General features: G+C 44.7%; 3 protein-coding genes across 5 annotated transcripts; 1 reads left to right on the top strand and 2 right to left on the bottom strand.

Moving 5' to 3' along the window:
* Positions 1-772: 772 nt before the first annotated feature.
* slc5a2 (solute carrier family 5 member 2) lies at positions 773-7433 on the bottom strand (the record flags this gene model as incomplete). The annotated part of the gene is made up of 15 exons (XM_080459228.1): positions 773-987; positions 1259-1394; positions 1478-1693; positions 1759-1927; positions 2107-2257; positions 2327-2434; positions 2905-3040; positions 3254-3483; positions 4943-5023; positions 5924-6029; positions 6122-6226; positions 6314-6373; positions 6473-6577; positions 7178-7249; positions 7335-7433. The coding sequence occupies 15 exons, from the start codon at positions 7431-7433 to the stop codon at positions 773-775; spliced, it is 1989 nt and encodes a 662-aa protein (XP_080315354.1).
* A 1831-nt stretch (positions 7434-9264) lies between these two features.
* On the bottom strand, positions 9265-14027 carry LOC308107687 (kelch repeat and BTB domain-containing protein 8). Of its 2 annotated transcripts, XM_080460166.1 has the most exons (6): positions 13594-14027; positions 13034-13187; positions 12841-12919; positions 12287-12365; positions 11863-12090; positions 9265-11746 (listed from the first exon to the last, which is right to left on the bottom strand). In XM_080460166.1, exons 5-6 carry the CDS (start codon positions 12051-12053, stop codon positions 10249-10251), a joined length of 1689 nt encoding a protein of 562 aa, XP_080316292.1. In that variant the 5' UTR covers positions 12054-12090; positions 12287-12365; positions 12841-12919; positions 13034-13187; positions 13594-14027; the 3' UTR covers positions 9265-10248. The 2 variants fall into 2 exon arrangements, with proteins under 2 accessions (XP_080316292.1, XP_080316291.1); XM_080460165.1 differs by lacking the exon at positions 12287-12365 and having other exon boundaries at positions 13594-14026.
* Positions 14028-14606: 579 nt separating this feature from the next.
* Positions 14607-20440, top strand: sars2 (seryl-tRNA synthetase 2, mitochondrial). Of its 2 annotated transcripts, XM_080460518.1 has the most exons (16): positions 14607-14909; positions 15627-15722; positions 15878-15907; positions 16003-16143; positions 16267-16321; positions 16414-16477; positions 16583-16688; positions 16779-16826; positions 17471-17579; positions 17705-17750; positions 17837-17924; positions 18063-18175; positions 18828-18921; positions 19097-19189; positions 19286-19351; positions 19605-20440. In XM_080460518.1, the coding sequence occupies exons 1-16, from the start codon at positions 14610-14612 to the stop codon at positions 19743-19745; spliced, it is 1590 nt and encodes a 529-aa protein (XP_080316644.1). In that variant the 5' UTR covers positions 14607-14609; the 3' UTR covers positions 19746-20440. The 2 variants fall into 2 exon arrangements, with proteins under 2 accessions (XP_080316644.1, XP_080316643.1); XM_080460517.1 differs by having other exon boundaries at positions 17837-18175.
* Positions 20441-20739: the final 299 nt, after the last annotated feature.

Here is a 20739-nt window from a genome sequence, read left to right as displayed (position 1 = left end):
TCATCAAACTAAGACTTACAGTAACTACCGATGCTGAAATCTAAAAGAAAGGAAATGCATTCTTCTGGGGAGTGTTCAAAATGCATACATCAACGTTATCAGTTTGCCTTTAACAATGAACGTTCTTGTCACATCAAGAGCTTGAACTAATGACAAAAATAGATGATTACTCTTTATTGTCTTATAACATTTAAAAGACAAACGTGTAGAGAGTGGATGAAGAGAAGAAGTCAAAGTACCACACAACACTGAGGACGGAGCAGCAACACATGAAAGTTGTCACAAGTTGCAGTTTTTTCCCCCACTTCCTCCTGTCATTGATTTCTTTTGGGGCAAACTTTTAAATGAAGTCATAAAAATCTCTGAAAACAAATTGCGTAGCTATCTGAACCTTCACTGGGTTTACATCCGTGCAATAATTTCATTCTCGTGCACCTTTTAGGATTGACTCGTGATCAAATCAACATGAAACCATATACAGTAATGGTTTCCTAACCTGATAAAAGAAATATTTTCTAGACTGCCCTGCTCTTTAACAGCGGGTAAATGTAACGGTGGAACATTACTTCATGTCAGACTCTTGACTGCAATTTGGATGACTGACGACCCCCCCCCTACCCACCCCCAACTTGATTCGGGAAAATGATATTTGCAGTAACAGGTCATCACCAATAGATGGCGACACTGCATGGTATTTAAACATCAGCTAAAGATTCAGATGGATCTCATCAAGTAAATCACATGGGACGTCCACTGGGATGCAGGGGGCACATCAGGCGTAGTATCCCCACAGAAACACAGCGACAGACATCATGATGATGGCATTGGCATCCACAACACGCCTCCACACAGGACGCTCTCTGATGTCGGGCATCTTCTCAGAGGCCTCGGGTTCTTCTTCTTCTTCGTGGGACTGGGAGGAACCACCCTGGCCACAGAGACGGTCAATCATCCGGCAGATGGTGGATCTTTCTTGCTCTGCAACCACTGAAAAAGGAAAAAACTGAGTATGTGTTATGCGGCGTCCCTGGCTAGCTCAGTTGGTAGAGCATGAGCCTTACAATCTCTAGGTAGCAGATTCGTGTCCCACGCCAGGCGCCACCTTCCCGTGGGCTCACCACCTGCAGGAAGTTTCTTAATTGGTGCTATGTGATCTGGGTGACAGTCCTCAGACTGCCACCTCCGCCAAACGGATAAGCGGGAGAAGATGGATGGATGGATGTTTTATGTGTGTGTAATGATTTCTTGTCTTACTTACAAACATCACTGTTGTGTTTCTGCCTCTTCCTTTCCCGAGCCTCTCTCCTGGCTCTCCTCCCCTTTTCCTCCTGCTCGAAGTCCAAGTCTTTCCTCTCTTCTTTGGAATGACGAAGACTGAACACCAGACGGTGGAGCTGCAACAAAAGGCGGACCTTGACCGGATGAAGTCTTTCTCCGGTTTGTCTTGAGGCTAACTGTGAGTGTGGGCGTCACGTACATGCTGCTCTTCGATGGGTTCCGTGCAGAGGCTGACCAGCAGCACCAGCACCGACGTGGACAGGAAGAGGATGATGGCGAAGTGGAGGTAGTGGATCCCACACACCAAGAAAGGGCAGCTCGAGGGGAAAATGCAGCTGCCAGTGCCGAACCAGAACTCGGGCACCATCCTACACAGACCCATCATCAGACCACCGATCAGGCCCCAGAAGGCTCCCTGAAAGTGACAATTCACACGTCACAACTGACCTTAAATCAACACGTGTCCGGGTGCCGCCTCACCGTCTCATTGACCCTCTTCACGAACACAGCCAGCAGGAAGACGGAGGCGATGGGGGGAGCCAGGTAGCTGGAGACTGCCTGGATGTAATCAAACAGCTGACCGCTCTGAGCTGCCTGCACTATCGGGATCCAGCAGATACTGATGGCCACGATGCACAGAACCCAGACTCTGGAGGAGAGAACATCCAAATGGCGACGAAGCCGTGGTTTCGAGATCTTACGGGCATTTTATTGGCCACACTCAATTAACAGATATTACACTGTCTTGACTTGTCTGACTTTGAGGTGACTTGTTGAATGTTTTCTGAAGAACAAGTGCTTCCACTTTCTGATGCTCGCTCTGTTCACCTGCCCACGATGATGAGTTCACCCTCGCTGGCCTGTGGTCTGATGCGGGTCCAGATGTCCATGGTGAACAAGGTGCTGCTGCTGTTAAAGACCGAGGCCAAGGAGGACATGAGTGCTGCCAGCATCACAGCCAGCATCAGGCCTCGCAAACCTGGACCGAAAGACGGAGGTTAGGGACCTATAGGAGGGTCAGGGAAGGTAAAACTGAGTTCAAACTTACCGCTGGGCAAGACTGACACCACCAGTTTGGGGTAAGCAATGTTGGAGCAGCCCACTTCAGTTCCGCACACCCTCTTACACTCCTCAGGGACCACACAGCCCACCTCATCTGGAGGTGGATGGAGAACATTAAACATCTACATTCCATCCATCCATCTTCTGTATTGCTTTTTTGCAGTTCAGGCTCACAGTGAACTGGAGCCAATCCCAGCTAACTGACAAGGTCAAGGTCCATCACGAGGCAAATACAGAGAGAGACAACCACACACGCTCACTTTCACACCAATGAGCAAACTAGGGTCACCAATTAACCTCACACGCTGTGGCGGTTGTAACCCTTAACCCTTCGCCATAGCAAGCTGAGGTTTAATACTCAACTTATTGATTTTCTCATAAGATCCACGCAGCTTCTTACACTTTGTCACCTCACACAAGGTTTTGGTGACGGTGGGGTTTAATAATGAAGCGAGCAGCCTGATCAGATTGCTGTCTGCAGCTTGTAGGTACATTATGTTTAGACACTGATTTGAACTTGAGTCAGGATGGATCTTACAGGGTTTGATGAGACGAGTCACAGACCTGGGTACAGAACCCTGCTGATCATACCAGGGAACACCATCAGGAACATTGGCAGCACTTTGAGGTAGCCACACAAGATGCATCCGGCCTTCACGTGGGTGATGCTGCGGGCGGCAAGGCACCTCTGGACGATCACCTGATGAAACACGTGAGCATAGACCGGAGGAGAAAATGATCGCTGAGCACTAAAAAAATCGAGACGACGGAGTTCTGATTGTGTATCTTATGATTGGTGTTCTGTGTGACACCACTGATTTTCATTTCATCAGACGCCAAAATAAACACACGAGTTTTTGTGGAGAAGCTTCATGCGTTCAGAGAGGAGGACTGGACAGTGAGGGAGATTCACCTGGTCCGTACACCAGTACCAGATCCCTGCTACTGAAGTCCCGAACAGAATCCCCGGCCAGGGCAGATCCCCTGTGGCGGCGTCCCTCAGCAGGCTGAAGGCGTCCGGTCGGGGGGTGTAACAGTCGGACGAGATGTTGTAACGACGGGGGTCCAGGGACGTGAAGTTACTCGGTGTGGCTGCGTTGTATTTAATGAGCAGACCGCTGTAGCCCCCGACTTCAGTGAATGCTAGAAATATGAGTGAGGAAGGGATTACAATATTATTTTATTAGGTTATAAGTCATGTTTATCCTTCATTTAAATAGAAGGATTAAAATTAACAATTTGTAAGATCTACTCAGGTGTGAAGGTAAAAAATTAAAAGTTTTGCCTCCAGTGAAGCACCTTTTTAAGGCATCTTGAATCCTCTTAATGCATGTACCGGTATATTCTTTTTTTTTTGCACATGTGACCATACATCTATCATTAACTATAGTCATTGTGACGCTATGGATGTGACAGTTCAATCATTAACAGTGACACAGGTCATTATTTAGCCTGTGTCATCGTTTTGAATCAAAAACTATATCATTATCTTATACGAGACAATGTGCATTCTATTTCAATCTCCTATTTTGAAATCAGATCGCTGTTGAATTGTTCACCTTCTGCCGCTTCAGTATGGATAACCGTTACTCTCAGCTGTCCTTGAGCCTTCCTGGTTTAATCTGAATCATCTTCATAGAGATTGAAATACTTCATGAGCCAGTTTGAATAAGTGGAAAGTACTTTGTTTTCAAATGTGGGTCGCAAAAGTAAAATGTGTTCAGAAAAAAAAAATTTAAAATCAACTCAAGTACAGTTTACTGAAAATTTCAAGTTTGGAATCAAAGTACAAATAAGTCTTTCACCTCTCCAGCGCAAATTAGATTTATGTTGATATAATTACACCAGCAATTGGATCCGCCTCCTCCCTGATCTGAATAAACTGCTCCACGACTGATACTGTGTGTTGATATCTATTTTTAAGCGTGTTCAACAAAAAATAAACTATAAAAAGTACAGTATATTGATATGTACAATGTAAATCAACCGAATGAGACTAAATAACAGTTCGGATGTCAGCTGAAAGGCTGCGCGCTACACTCGTTCATACTGCAATACAAGTTCACACCACAAGGTCGTGTATTGAGTCGGAAAGTAAACGATAGACTGAACTGAACTGATTGGACACTGCCGCCAAGTGTACCACAGAGGAATGACCAAATTTCATATTGTCACTTTAGATGGCAAATTCAAGTAAATGGGACAGAAAAGGCTCAGGAAGCTGCACAGTCGCCCTGTTTTTATTTCTGATCCTGTGCTCTTCTTTCTGTCTTTCTTTCTTTCTTTCTTTCTTTCTTACGTTATGACCTTCAATACGATATTCAAATACACTGTAAAAAGGTAGATACTGTTGAGTTTCACATTTTTCTGCAGCGTCAACATACTGTCCACCTCTGCAGTCACATCAATGATTACTAAACCTGGCTAACCTCTGACCTGTTCTGGGGAGGAGGTGAAACCACCGCATGCACACACACACACACACACACACACACACACACACACACACACACACACACACACACACACACACACACACACAAAAAAAACATGAACCACATCTGTAAAAAGACAAGCGTGTTGATGTAACATTGGAACTTACAGTAGCCGGTGAGGACGAAGGCTCCTGCAACGATGACAAAGGTCTGAACGGTGTCAGTGTACATGAGTGCAGCCAGGCCGCCTACAAACAGACACAAGTTCAGATACACACACATCATATCATGACAATTATCAGATTTTCAAAGCGGCAGGGCCTCAGATATAACGACTTTTAATCAAGGATTAAGACAAGCTTGTAAACAAGTTAATCCTTTATTTCCCGTCTTTACCTTTGTCTTTTAAACTGTAAACTCTTCTAATGTCCTGCATCTTTGTTTATTTTCTTTCTCCAGTCGCCAGATTATGTTATTGATCCTGTTAACAGCCGCTGAAAACGTCTTTCAGCAAGATAACAAACTGAAGAAATATCACTGGTGTCGTGAATCCTACCCGAAAATACAATCTCACAAAAACTATCTGTTGCTTCTTTCAATTTTTGTTGTTCAAGTATGATGTACTTTAAAAATTCTATCTAAACAATATTATGTTATTACGTTGTTTAGCACAATAATCTCCACAGCTGGACATAACCATTTTTTAATAAGCCTAAATAAGATTATTCAATTTTATAAATTTAATACACAACTATGAAATAAATTATAATCAAAACTTTATCTCATTAATATCATTTTATTTTTTAAATTTTCCAGAGAGATTCCCAATACAGGAGACGCTTTATTTCCTTCATTACGTCATTCTAAAGATTTTTTTTGAATCATTGACAGATGAGGAGACATTATTTTAGGAATAATTTTGAGTCTGAATGTGTGTCTTCTGTTCAACTTATTATTTTGGCATAAAAGTCAATTTTCCAGTCATACAGAGCCGTCATACTGGAATTTATTAAAATTATGAAGCAACTTCGATTAAACTTCAAGTGACCGCTTTCTAAATCTATATAAAGTAGACTGACATTACAGAAGCTGGAAACGTTGGTGGAATTTGCAAAAAGAAATAAAAACATTCATGAATTCACACGTACCTGTGACAGTGTACAAGGCTGTTATTGACAAAAGGGAGATGACAGCCACGTAGATGTTGAGGCCTAATGCTTGCTGGATGAACACAGCTCCTGAAAACATGTCCACCTGGTGAGAGACCCAGTGGAGGTGACGGGATGGAGAATTAAAAATACAATATGATTGCTGTTTTTTTTTTTTACCCAACGTCAGCGACTCACCGAGATCTTGGTGAAAATGTAGAGAAGGAGAGAGATGACGGAGAGGTAGAGGCTGATTCGGCCCCCACCAAACCTCTTCTTCAGGTACTGAGGCATGGTGATCACCTGGCACAGCACAGCGTCTCCCCGCATTAGTGAACAGTTTTGCTCTCACAGTGAAATGAAAAGTTGTGAAGAGCGGGGAGTTCTTACCCCAGCTGTGAGGTAGACGGGCACAAAGAGCCAGCCCAGCAGCAGCACGATGAACAGAGCCTGAGATGTGATTTTTAAGAGACCACAGTAACATTTAAACACTCTTTCTGGTCACCTGACAGCAGGTGCAGGTCAGGTTGAATAAACAATGCGACTTACGATCCACTCGAACCCTCCAACAGCGATGCCGCTCGCTGCTCCGGTACCGGCCAGGCCCACAAAGTGAGCACTGCCAATGTTGCTGGCAAACAGAGACGCACCGACCTGTGAAGGGAACATTGTGCTGGGTTGAAGAAACATCACATCCTGAATGATTTACTCTTAATAAGGCAGGAATATACGCATTTCTCTCTTTTGTGGATATTTGTGTTTTCTGATTTTTTTTTTTCTTTCCATAAAAATTGAAAAACAATAACGAGTGATGAGTAAAATACTTTCATTATTTTCATTGTCTGCGGATTCACTGGAGCAGCAGCTCACAATTCTCAATATAATTTTTTTTTTATTTATCCCAAAAACAGTAGAGTACTGGGGTCACTTCTGTTTTCTGAACCGGTCTTCAAGGGAGCAAAGGGAAGTAATTTGACACCAGCGTCACTGTCTTGAGCCCATGAACATGTTCCAAGTGATATTTGTCCCAAATCACATTGATTCCAATCATTTCCAGTCGTTGTACTAAATTACAGCAAAGTGAGTGCAAACTTGACCAAATCCATCCATTCATCCAACACCGAACAAAACTGCACCCCCCCAGCCTGGAATCAAACCAAGAATCTCCTCACCGTGAAACCAGGGAAGCAGCAAACTACCTCCGATAAACAACTTAACATTTTAGGATTTTTTTTTTTTTTACACTGAACTCACCGGCCACCAGGTCATGGTGCGGCCTGCCAGGAAATAACCCCCAACCGTTCCACGATTGCCCCGGAACATGGACTGCAACACAGACGCAGGGAAAGTTCAATAACCCTCGATTCAAACTCGACGATTCCACCATTCTCACTCTTTCAGGTGAACTTACCCAGATGCCGACACTAATCACCAGGATGAAATATCCAACAATGACAGTGATGTCTGCCGGGTTTTTGACACTCAACTTGTCTGATGAGAGACCGTCCATGTCTTCTACCTGAAATCCCCTCAGGCGCGATTAAATCTTTCTCCTAAATAAGATTTGTGTGAAGCGTCACTCCTATTAGCAGCCTGGGATCAGAGTTTGCTGGTTTTTTTTATTCATGGTGGGAACTTTGCCCGTGACACATTCAACCGTTTATACATTATGTACTAATTATTAACAGTGCGTGATGACAAATGGCCCCTCAGTCATGTGAGCCCTTCAAGAATAGACAATTGTCTATTTTATTTCTTCTAGTGCTTTTAACTAACCGCTGTCATTGGGATCAGATTTTCAATCTAATTTAAATTATGCTATTTTTGTTGTGATGTATAAATGATTTCCAGCAGATATTTAGTAAAAGATATCAGACGGTCCATCAAATGTAGACGTAAAGATATTAACTCTTTATTGGGTAAGTGACCAGACTTGGCGATGTGCATTGTATAAATGTGACTATATTTATACAATGCACATGAATCTAGTGTGTTCCCTTTTAAACTGGAGCTATGCTCAAAGTGTTTTGTCAACATGTTTTTTATTTGCAAGACAATCGGATGCAGTAATGTGTAGGAAGTAGAAACAAGATTGTATAATCTGAAACAGAAACACTTAAAAAAACAACAAAAAAAGCTATATATGGTCAATTATGTCAGATTTTTGCCTGTAATGTATATTATTACAAAAGTATAATAATAGTGAGTCCTAGAGTATCCTTCAATCACACCGTGAGGTTATAAATTTACATTTTTAAGTACAGCAATGATGATTTTAGCTGTTCAACGGTGCAAAGGTCTCGTTTGTTATGCTTGAGAAGGACAGACAAAGCAACTGGAAATCTGGGGAGATTTCCTCTCTTCGGTCAATTCAGAGTAACTGTGACGCTTCGCAGTGGAAATACAAGGAGATTGATGGATTTTTGAACGTGCCTCTCGGCTCTTTACAAGCTCGCTGAGAGCCGTGAGAAGCTTTAACTTGACCTTTGTCCAATTTTAGGAAGACGGAGTCGCCGTGACTTAACACTGTCCCGTTGTTGGATCCTCATCCGGACCACAGATTGCATTACATTACATTAGGTAATATCTCCAGATTAATCTTTTGTGTGTTTAATGATGCAGCACTTTAACATTAATTAAAGTTGGTAACCTTTGCAAATGAGTTTTTTTCAAATGAAGTCTCAGGGATGCGTGTGTGTGGTCGGATTGGTGGGTGTGTGAGTGGATAAGTGTGGGCGTTCTTAGCTTAATTGTTTTAAAGTGGATCCTGGAGAAAGGCTCATTTTGCCTTCACTACTGTTTCATGTGCAGCCAAATGACAATAAAGCTTAATTTGATTTTGATTTGATACACATCACTGGCTTACTTGTGACGTGTAAATCAACTTTGTAGTTGCAAGCGCTCGAAAATGAGGTGATGTTTAGACGTTTGACGCGACTCCTGTAAGCAATCCAATGACTTTCAGACTTTACGAATAAAAGCAGAGATGAAGTGAAACATCGTTCTGGTATTACATGTTAGCCCTACATATAATTAATACATGTTAGTTTTAAAAATATATATTTTATGTCTGCCAAAGCATCAATTTATCTTCTTAAATGATGGTGTTATACAATAACTGGTCAAAAGCAATCAGCTTTCATCCATGTGAGGCTCTCTACCCATCATAAATGATTAAAATGATCTTTTATATTTATTTTGCCTCAGATTTCAATATTTCTATCTCAGATTGGCTCCGGTGCTCTATGACCCTGAGTTCATCTAATCTTGTTTTCCACTTTCATTTGCCTTCGTTTCGTGACAAATGTGGTTGAAAATCGTTGATCAAAGAGACAAGAGAGGACCGTTAACAAGCCAGTGTGGTTTATTACAAATGTTTTCAATAATGTGTTTCTTCACAAGCAAAATGTCTTTGTGGAGATAAAGAAGAGCATACCGTGGTACCAGTGACTGTGAGTCGAACACTGGAGGCCGCCCGAAAAGATTCACAGCATTAAGAGATTCCCAAACATCAGAACAAATGTAGAACATCAACAAAAAGCTCAACATAACATGACGGTTGAAACCGATCAAATCAAAGAGCTTCACTTTTCCTACAAACAGTGGTTTAGGTTACATTCAGGTGTGTGTCGTCCGACTTGAGCAGATTAGAGCTCCGCCTACTTTCTGCCTGTTTGACCATCCGTAGCTGCGTTTACACGTCGGGACCAACTCTTCAGATTGTCTTTCCTTCAACACCGAGTGAAGTGATCACGTTGATATGTGAGTCATTATTCACCAAGAAAATCGAGTGATTCAGTCAGTCAACAAACCCCCGAATGCTTTGCACTTCGATGTTGGCCATTAGAGTTGACTAATTAACCTTTTTTTTTTCTTCCTTGTTTTTTGTGAGCGTCGTTTCCTGTATGGATTGTGCTTTACCACCGACGTTCTCGTCACAGCACTGTATTTAAAGTGTCAAGTAGAGATGCTTTACGTACACAGATATTATATGTGCAGTTTTCATGGACCTCTGATTTAACATAAACTGTTACGGGACCTCTACTGATCCTATTGTACGTTTAATCTGACAGCACCAACCTGACCAGATAGTAATGTTTACATTACTCGACTGCAATCTGATGACTTGCCGTCCATGTAACCACAGCTACAAGTGACGCGTTCACGAGATCGAGTCTGTTATAGGCCTGCTTGGTGGCTGCGCTGGGGTTGTAGAAACTGGTATTCCCCTTGTGACCTCGCTTCAAACCCCAACGTCGGCATTTCGAAGACAATCTCTCAGGACTCATTTGTGTCTCGTCAGCTTCACATTGTGCTGGTTTGAGTTACTCGGTGGTCTTCTTGCAGTTTTCTTTGGCTAGTCTCAGTCTGGATAAAATGTGTTTTTTAGGAAATTTCAGAGTGGTACACCCAAACTGGCTCACTCCCCCAGTGTCCCCGGGGAGTTTTTCCCTCCTCTGGACCCAGCTGCGCCAGCCGGGTTTCCAGCAGTACACACTGTCGTAAAACCGCGACCCGTTCTCTCCACCCAGCACGTAAATCCTCCTTTTCCACCTGGCCACGCCTCCCGCTGCGATCCGCCGGGGCAACCCGGGGAAAACAACGGGGCTCGGGGCACGGTCGCTTCCACCCCCCGCGCTGCCCCGCTGCTCCGTGCTGACCATCACGCCTCCCCCAGTCACCTCCCTCTCCACGGCGGACCCCCGGCCCTCTCTGAAGAACAAGACGCGCCCGGTAGCGTCTAAAGTCTCCAGGTTGGTGAAGTTACCATCCAGGAACTTAGTGGTATCCCTCATGTACCCTCCGATTGCACAGACCCCACCGCGTACTGCCACCCCTCCCGCGAGGCAGGTTGCACCGGAGTCCAACGCCACGCGTGTCCAGCAGTCCGTCAGTGTGTGATAAATGAGCACACCCGAGTGAACCACAGCTCGGTTCTGTTCGAGTGTGGTTCCTCCCAGGAGGTACAGTCGCCCGCGAAGTGCTGCGCAGGCAAAAGCTCGCAATGGGAGTGGCAACCGAGGGCCGGGACCCCACTGAAGCGTGTTCAGCTCCAGGGTCTCGCTGGAGTCCAGAAGAGCCGAGCGGTTGCTGCCACCCAACGCAAAAAGTGACTCTCCACAGCCCAGCAGGCCGAGCATCGCCCGGGGCTGGATCATCGAGGGCCGCTCTATCCATCGGTCCAACACGGCGTCATATTCATGCACACCCGCAGACACCGAGCCGGTCCGAAGGATCCCGCCTGCTACGAACAACCTGTCACCCACAGCTGTGCAGCCAGGACTAACAAGTGAACCCAGCGCTGCCAGCTTCTCCCACTTTCCTGTCCGAGGGTCAAAGCAGTCCACAGTGTAGTCTCTTACTGCTAAATCTTCCTCTTCCCGGGGGATCAAGTCCACACAGACTATCTTCTTCTCAAACATTCCCTCTCGTGGCCTCAGAGGCCCCCCGAGGCCTTCTCCGGCTGCGGCAGGTCCCAGTTCCTGGCTCAGTCTCCGGCTCTCTTCTTGGGACAGCAGCCCCGGGCGGAGGTGGTGAAGAAGCGCCGGCATGTGGGCATAGCGATCCAAAGGTTGGTGCTCCGCCCAACGGCGTGCAGCGTCGTAGACCTCCGCCTCGGAGTCCACGCCCAGGCGGTCGGAGCTCAGGAGGCTGCCCAAGGTGCCGTGGTCCAGTAGGAGGAAGTCTTTCTGCCGGGCCACCCGGGGAAAGTGCTGCGCCACCAGCCGCAGGGAGGCACGCAGGAGCAGCTGGTCGTGATGAGAGCGAGCCAGAGAGTACATCCCCAGGCAGTTCTCCACCGACAGGTGCTCAAAGAGAAACCTGGATGGGATACGAGGGAGGGAAAGATGGACAGCAAAAAGGAGAAAAGTTTGGAAAACATGATTTTTAATTTAAAAAATTCACATGAGTTTGTGAGTGAGAGACGTTATTTTCACCTGGAGCAGAGGTCCTGGAGGGGCATGACCTGGAGCCGATTGGCAGCCACGAAAAGGTCCTCGGCTGTATCCAGAGAGAGCCCCGCCTCGCCGGTGTACACAAACTGGATGACCGTCTCCATGACGGACGGCGTCACCTCCTCCAGTCGGATTTCTGTAAGGCGGGACTCCACCAGAGGGCTGGTGAACATGGCCCGGAAGTACGGGCTCACAGCTGCCAAGAGGACTCTGAAGAAGGGAAAAGAAATAAATAAAAGAGAAACCATTTTTACAAAACCACAGTGCTTCATGTTTCCATTTTCATCTGCACTCACAAGAGGTGGCTCTTGAACTGTGAATGCCTTTCAACTAGAGAAAAGCTGATGGCTCAACTTCCACAGAATTTAAATTTGTATTGAAGAAACCTGAATGATGTTGTACCCACTTGCAACTGTGACTAAAAGTCCATGTGTTTGTAAATTGCCGTGTAGGTTTGAGTCTGCCCGGCTGCTTTCTGCTGTAGCCTACATGGGTAAAACAGCTCATCCACACAGGCATCCCGGTTAAGATTACACCAACTTGGAACTTATATGCTATAAACACTTTGAAGGAGTACACATATACGATAGCTCAACAGCAAAGTGGACTTTTATTTGCAATGAGTGGCTATCTGGTTAAGATATGGAGGACGTTAAGCAATATTTTGGATTTACACAGTCGTGCATATGAAGATCAAAAATCAGTGTGATCATTATGAGAGTACATTTGACTAAAAACGAGTTTGCGTGTTCTCCAATGGTCTAAAAACAGGATTTTCAGTTAAAGTGTTTAGTGTAAATTGCCCAAAGGTGTGAGTGAGGCCGACTGTCTCTTGGCCATGGACTGATGACCTGTCCAGAGCGTACTCTGCCTTCGATCAGTCGTTTTGATTTGGCTTTAGTGGCCTGCAATCTTAAGTTGGATGAAGCAGCATGGAAAACAGGTGACACATGATGATACCTGTGACACATGAACTTCTTTCCCTCAACCAGCAGAGTGACGTCACACAGCTGCTGAGCGTCTAGGAGCTGCTTCAGTCCTGGAAATCACAAACAAAAAGGACAGGCAAGGAGATGATGTAGACAGAGCAGAGATTTAGGATGAGTGGGCATGGACGCCGATAAAGCCTGGCCTCGTTCTTTTTCAGTCTCACCGTGAGTTATGTAGTCCCCGAGCGGGGTGGTGCTGTCGTCAGGGAAGTCCTCCTCCTCCGAGTCGCTGTCTGACAAGGGCTCCCCTCCTCCACCGTCCCCGTCCTGCCATGGCTGGGGACGCCAGGTGACTGTGCCCCCACGCACGGCGTTCATCTGGAGGATCCAAACACACACAAGTACAAACATGCCTGTTATATGTGAAAATACAGCAAAAACACCAGGTTTCTCTTACACACACACACACACAGACACACACCTCTACAGAGCCACTGCCTTGTGCCATAAATAGAAGCTTATCTTGTGACATGTATGACCCAGACAACACTTATCTCTGTGAAAACATTGTGTTTTTATATAAAAGCTGGTGCCTTAGTGCAGGACAACTTGACCCCTGTGTCAAAGACTCATACAGTTATTCTGATTAGGGGTGTCAACATGAAAGTTACTTACAACCCCCTGAATAAGAGACTCTGCACAGTGAGGGACAGATCAGTTTTACTGCTGAATGATTTGGTTCGGTTCGGTTCGGTTGGGTGGGATGTATTTCAGCTGCCATCACCTTTGCTCTTCTTCTCGTTTCCACCGTGAAAGCTGTTTGGGTCTCACTTTCAACGGGAATTGGTGAAGCAGGCCCCCGACTTCAATCAGAACCCCGCACGCATTGGCTCGTCCCCCGGCTCGTCACGGCCTGCGGTGGAGAAGCGTCAGGCTCCTCTCTGCTCACCCGGCCCGGCGCACACCATCACGGCCGCCGCCACCGCCACCGCCGCCACTAACTGACGGACCAAAAACTCGCTCACAACGAAGCAATTTCTCCTCACGTTTACACGCGTCAGTCCACCATGGCACCGGGGACAGGCGTCCAGCTCTGCGGCGGGCAGAGGAGTTTGTGCGGCGTGCGGCAGTGAGGACCAGGACCGAGTTTTGTGCTTCAGTCGGCCGCACTTGTCATGTCAGAACCGGATTACCGCAACGTTAAACTTCCGCTCCTCTGATTGGCTGACCTTTGGCTCGTGACGATTGTTTGAGTGGTTGCAGTGCACTGGGAAATTACCCCTCCGCCAAACTAATTCTATAGATTAGCAGAAGTTAATCACGTTTATCTAGTAAATAGAAAACAATATTTATATTCACAAACGCGGTTCTGGCATTGTATATTCGGCATGTACACAGAATTCAAATAGCAAGTTGTACGCATTCCAGCATAATAAGGAAATATCAATAAAAAGGCCGATGAAAGAAATTGACACATTTAACCTCCGTAAATGTTCACTTTTCTAAAGCAAGAGATTAATTTAAATCTATATGTATATGAGTATGTATGTGCAGATAGGTTTATGTATGCTTGTGTGCATGCATTTTCATAAAATATAGATTTATTGCACGAAGGGTTTATATATGTGTATTATGTATATGCACATATATATGTGTGCCTGCACGTATGAAATCATTTTTTCATCCTAAATTGATTTTTTGTATGCGTCTGCATTTTGTATTTATTTCTTTGTGTTGACATGTCTGGAGGGGAAAACTGTTGAGCACCAATAATTCCGACCGTCCCTGAACGCGACATCGATGACTCGTAAAAAAAACATGGCGACCTTCATGAGCACGGTGGGGAGATTCGGAGGCTTTGCTCTGACTGTGTTCAAACCAGTCTCCGGTCAGTGTCTCAGACCACCTGCGAGCACGATCCCCTTCGTCCCGCATCGTTTCTCACATGAAACCCGGAGCAGCCTGTTGGAGCACGTCCGAGCGGGCTACAGCGACAAGCCGGAGCTGGACATGACGGTGGTGTGTGAGGAGACCGACAAAGTCATCCGTGATGTGGAGAACAGGAAGGGATACCTGCAAGGGGACGACGTGCGGAAGATTGTAAGTCTACAACATTATATTCTGCATAAATCAACTCACTAAAAATGATGTGTAAGTTGCATTCATGTGTGCCTAATTGTATATGTAATATTAACTCCATATTCATATTATTACTGTACAGTACTTGGTTATTTTACTTAACGTGCAATATTTCACGATTGCTGCACATGTATATTCATGCATGTGTTTAATTTTGAATCAGTATAAGACACAAGTCAGAAACCCAGTCAGCAACTCTGTTAACAGGGAATTACTTTATTATTATGCTAAATGTGGTCATCTTAAAGGTTTCAATGCAGCCAAGATGTGGTTTCATAAAACCCTGCTTTTATGTAAGCCCGTAGCTTTTTCCCTTCAGCACATCAGTGTCAAACTGTGTGCATAGTTTTACATGCTGCTTTTACAAATGAACCCCAGGTGCGATTGTTCTAAGAGGAGTAGCTGTTCCTCTCCTATTAGCAGGTCACATATTTCTCACTATGAACTGTCAAATACAGTCAAAACACCCAAAAAATGAAGTGCTGAACTCAAGCTCTTGGTGATAACTTTACCACAAGTACAAGAGGATTGACTTCAATTTAAATTCTACTATTAAAAAGTCGAATTTTGGTTTGAAAATTTAGTGTACTAGTAATTATTCACAACAGAAATGAAGAATAATAAAGCAAATCTAGTGGGCGCTTCGATAGTGTGTGTGTGTGTGTGTGTGTGTTGTAGGTTTGCGTGTGGCAGGAGCTGCAGGCCGTCAGGTCCGCGGTCTCTGAGCTGGAGAAGGAGAGGAAACACGTCGGTGACACAGTAAAAGTCTTTGTGGTAAGTTGGGGGCAATGAGAGTGGGATTGTAACGCAAACGTCTTAATCTTGTCAATTTCCAGTCACGGTTGTTGTGTTTCCCCGATCAAAACATGTCTTTTGTTGTCGCGAGTTGTAAAAACACATGTTCTATAACTGTGATATTTTTCTCACAGCAAAACAAAGACAAAAAAGCCCTTGCCAATGTGAGTCGAACTTCACCCCCCTCCTTATTGAATCAGTCTTTTGCCTCTCGTTGCTTTGTGGAAGATTCTTTTGAGGCCTGTTGTTTGTCTTGCAGGTTCCAGAGTACACTCAGGCTCTGCAGAGGGGTCGAGAGATCCGCACCAAGCTGAACCAGCTGAGCCTCAGGGAGACCGAGCTGGAGGAGGAGCATTACAGCCGAGCGCTGAAGCTGCCCAACACCTCACACCCCGACGTGGTGAGGACAGACTGCACACTCCCACTGTGTCCTCACTGTGTCCTCGGCAACAGGACGAACGATTCCCTTCTGACATTTGTGGGGTAAAGTGTGTCTTCTTTTTTTCTTTCTTCTTTTCCTCAGCCAGTTGGAGACGAGAGCCAGGCCCGGGTGGTGGAGCTGGTCGGAGTGAAACCAGGTGACTGATGTGTCTTAAAGTCTGGATAAACTCCTATGACTCTGATGTCATCTCTACAATATTAACAAAATGCCCGATTGTCTTTGTGGTAGAGTTTGATTTTAAGCCCAGAGGCCACCTAGAGTTAGGGGAGAAGTTGGGCCTCATCAGGCAGAGGTAACAAACACCCTGGTTGTTGTTATTTATTTAACTACCTTTTTATATGTCCTTAAGCCACTTTATTTGACACGGGTGTGGATTTGTTCCTTTGCTCTTCTGCAGACATCTGGCTCATGTCTCGGGCCACAGGTCGTACTACCTGAGGGACGCCGGCGCCAGACTTCAAACAGCTCTCCTCAACTTTGCCTTGGACACACTGCAGCGACGGGTGTGCTTGCCTTGGAAAAAATGTGTGGGGGAAAAAAACTACTTTCATTTTGGAAAAGTTAAACCAAAGTGTTCCCCTTGTTTTGTCCAGGGTTTCATCCCCATGGTTGTGCCTGACATGCTGAGAGGGGTTGTGTTTGTGAGTAGCAAGGACTCAAATGTTTTCACATTTTTTTAGTGTTTTGCTCTCAGTTTTGATGTTTCTTGATCAACATTTTCCCAATTTTTCAATTCAAACTCAAATTTGTATTTTAGAATTATTACACATGAACTGATTATCTTTGGTAATTCCACCGTTAAGAAACTGTGAAACTCAAGAGCACAGCATCTCAAACTATTTCTTGAAAATCCGACGTTTTTATAAATTGTTTTAATTTGGGCCCATTCTTATCAAAACGAACAAAGTGTGATTTCAAGTATTAAAAAAACAAACCCAAAACAATTCAGTATAGATTTCTCTTTCTTCTTTTGAGACTTTCTCTGGTACCCGACACGTTAAACTTGATGATCCTTCCTTCTGATTGGCTGATTCTCCTTTCAGATGGTACATAACCAAACCAATGCATTGATATCGCAAAGTAAAAAAACAAAACCTAGTGAAATAGTTCTTGTACTCACACGGATACTAAGTAAATGATATGCAAATGTGCTTTTATTCCTCCTTTCACAACATGAGATCTTTGTTGATAAGAAATGCCCGTTAATTAAACAGTGCAGTAAAAACTGACATGAGAGCAGGCGCTGCTGGTTTTCTCTCACTTGCTGTGTTTTCATCATCTGCAGGAGGGTTGTGGGATGCAGCCAAACGCCCATCGCTCTCAGGTCTACTCCCTGAACCCGGCTCGCTTCACGGACCTCCACCTGGCCGGAACAGGAGAAGTGGGCGTAGCAGGTGACACTACTTCACATTGTTTGATGAGCACTAGGTTCACGTGTATAGTTTGGCTCCTCTGTTTGAGTGAGACTTGTGCATGCATTAGACCTAAAATGTTTCAAGTAAGTGTATGTCTTCCTCAGGTTATTTCATGGATCATGCAGTAAACTGGAAGGACCTGCCTGTCAGGTGAGGGGGCACCACTCTCTCCGTCTCTTCTGTCGCTGCAGAGTCTCTCTGCTGAAGTGACGTTGAGCTGCGTTGTCTCACCGCAGGACGGCTTGCAGCAGCACTTGCTACCGAGCGGAGACGGACACAGGCAGAGAGACGTGGGGACTCTACAGAGTTCATCACTTCAACAAGGTCACGATCACAGCGTCACGTCGGCGCTTTCACTGGGATAGACGGCGCAAAGCTGAGCACTGCGAGAGATGTGAAGCACTCTTCAATCTCTGGTGCGTCTTCCCACACGATTCATCACATGTGTGTTTGTGTCCCCAGGTGGAGATGTTTGGAGTAACGGCAGATGAGACGGGGGAAGAAAGCACTCAGCTGCTGGAAGAGTTTGTCTCTTTACAAAAAGAGCTGTTTTCTGCACTGGAACTCCACTTCAGGTCACTTGACACACATTGTTTTCTCTCCATGTGTGAAACAAGCGTTTTTCCTCCAGACTTGAATATGAACACAGACATTCATCAATGCAGTGTTTCGTAATGCGACAGGACCGTTGTCACCATGTCAGGAAATCCTCAATGAGCGGCCACCAGCTACTCTTAACCAGAGCGTCACGATATGTTACGGTTTATCAATATTGTCATATAAAACATGCAACAATTCATGTTCCCATGCACTGCGCTTTCATGCTCTGCAAATTACAAATGAATTGCAGATAATTCACGTAAATTGTCCTATTAACTAATTAAAAAAAACTAATAAATGTACAGAAAAGACACACTGTTTTTGGGAAAAAAAACATATCTCAAGGCACAAATACGTTCTTGTAATATTAATATTGTAATACTCAACATTATCGCATATTGCATGATACAAACTGAGGCCTGATTTCTCTCATCAAAAGAGCTCCATATCCGTAACCTAAATATTTAGCATTTACTTAGTATGAACAGCCAACACTTTTTTAAAACTTTAACAATCCCAGGTTGGGTTTATCTTTATTGGGCTAAATACTGTACATTTAAGTATCTGGGTTTTTTGTGTGTTCAGTTGTTGACACTGGTTCTTTTGTCCATTTTGTTGTTCCCTCAGAGTGCTGGACATGCCGACTCAGGAACTTGGTCTTCCTGCCCACAGAAAGTACGACATAGAAGCCTGGATGCCTGGAAGAAACAGCTACGGAGAGGTTGGGCTTCATTTTCTGACTCCCCTCAATCTGTCACCTGAGCTACTGAACCACAAACACGCCCCCAGTCTGCATCCATCAGAGACCGTCCCGAGACCCTAATGTGAACATTAAGCTGCGCCGTAATGCCTCGTCTAAATGTTAATTGATTCCGAGGAGGGTTTCCTCTCTGCAGATTTCCAGCGGATCAAACTGCACCGACTACCAGAGCAGACGTCTCAACATCCTGTATGAGCAGGAGGACGGCAGCCTGCAGTACGCCCACACAGTAAGGCCATAGCTGAAGCAGATGCTGCTGCTGCTGCTGCTGCTTTACATTATGTAACCCTCCCAATGTTCACCCTCATTCGCATTGTCATTGTAGGTGAACGCTACGGCCTGTGCTATCCCCCGGACCATCATCGCCATCCTGGAGACTCACCAGACCAAAGTAAGATGAGTTAAAAAGTTTAAATATATGCATGAAAAGTTGGTCTGATATTGGATGAAAAGGCTAAACAGGCTGAAGATAAAACCCTAAAACATCCTCGGCTCCAGTTCAGCCTCCTGTGTTTTGGTCAAGGCCACGATCCCTGATCCAAACAACACTAAACACAATAAAATGGTTAGAAGATGCTTCCTTTGCTGAAACATTTGAAGACACATGATATCACTGACTTCTTCTTTTTTTCTCCCTCCCCCAGGAGGGAACGGTTCGAGTCCCCCGAGCCCTGCAGCCTTATATGGGTCTGGAAGTTATTGAGAAGCCAAAGTATACGCCTCTGAAATATATTGGACCGAACCAGCGCAACCGGTCACTCAGACCGGCTCCCAAGAGAAGATGACACGACTGGATTGCACCGTGTAAAAAGCTTCAGGTCGTAGCTAATGAAGATGGATTTGTCGTGTGGACGTTGGCGTCGAACGATATCACACACAGGCTCATGGAATCGAATGTAAAACTGAGTTGGATCAGTTTTTTTTTAATGCCGTCACTGTTTTTCCTCTCTCTATATGGAAATTAATTCACAAAACCTGGAGTCTGGGCGATTAGAGGAAGTGCAAATATAAAGTCTCAATTTGTGTCATGTACCTTTTTTGTTTTCCTTCCTGAGTTTCTTCACCTCACTACTCAAACATACTGTGTGTGGCTGAAAATGAAGAGTCGGAGCTCAAGTACAACTACTGTTAGATTGCAAGGAAAAATACTGTTGTTCAAAAATGGTTTACTAAAGGAAAAGAACAAAGTAGTATTTTCAGAAACCACTCAAAAGTGTCTTAAAAAACAACAACAATTGGAGTGGCACAGTGGTGTAGTAGTTTTCTCTTGGTACTCCCTTTTTCTTTTACGGTCGACACACTGTGTGTGATGGACTGGTGACGTGTCCAGGATGCGCCTATACCCTCTGGGATTGACCCCCGTGATGCTGAATTGGATGATCCATCTCTATGAAGATGGATGGATGATATCCTGGATTAAAATATGTACATTCAAAGCACTCTTCTCAGACATCTATTAAAAACCACATATGTTCTGTCTAAGCTAATGTCACTATATGATGCGGGAATTTTCAAACTGAAAAGTTTGAATGTTGATTCACATTTTGGTTGTACTCAGGTGGCAAAGTCGACATGCTGCTTATTGTGCTGCTAACTACAAACTCATGCTTTAATAGATCTAGTTTGTTGTAATACAATCTATTAAATTGTGTGAAATTTCATATTTGGAAAACAAACACCCCAACAGTATACAGCCACCCTAAAGTCCTACGAAAATAGCAAGGATTTATATTTGTCTCTCTTATAAGAGACGCGGCAGCCAGAGGAGAAAGAGAATGA

Source organism: Lipophrys pholis, assembly GCF_963383615.2.
Source record: "Lipophrys pholis genome assembly, chromosome: 3".
Classification (NCBI taxonomy): domain Eukaryota; kingdom Metazoa; phylum Chordata; class Actinopteri; order Blenniiformes; family Blenniidae; genus Lipophrys; species Lipophrys pholis.
The sequence above is the reverse complement of the archived record's forward strand: the minus strand, read 5'-3'. Positions and strand labels throughout refer to the sequence as shown.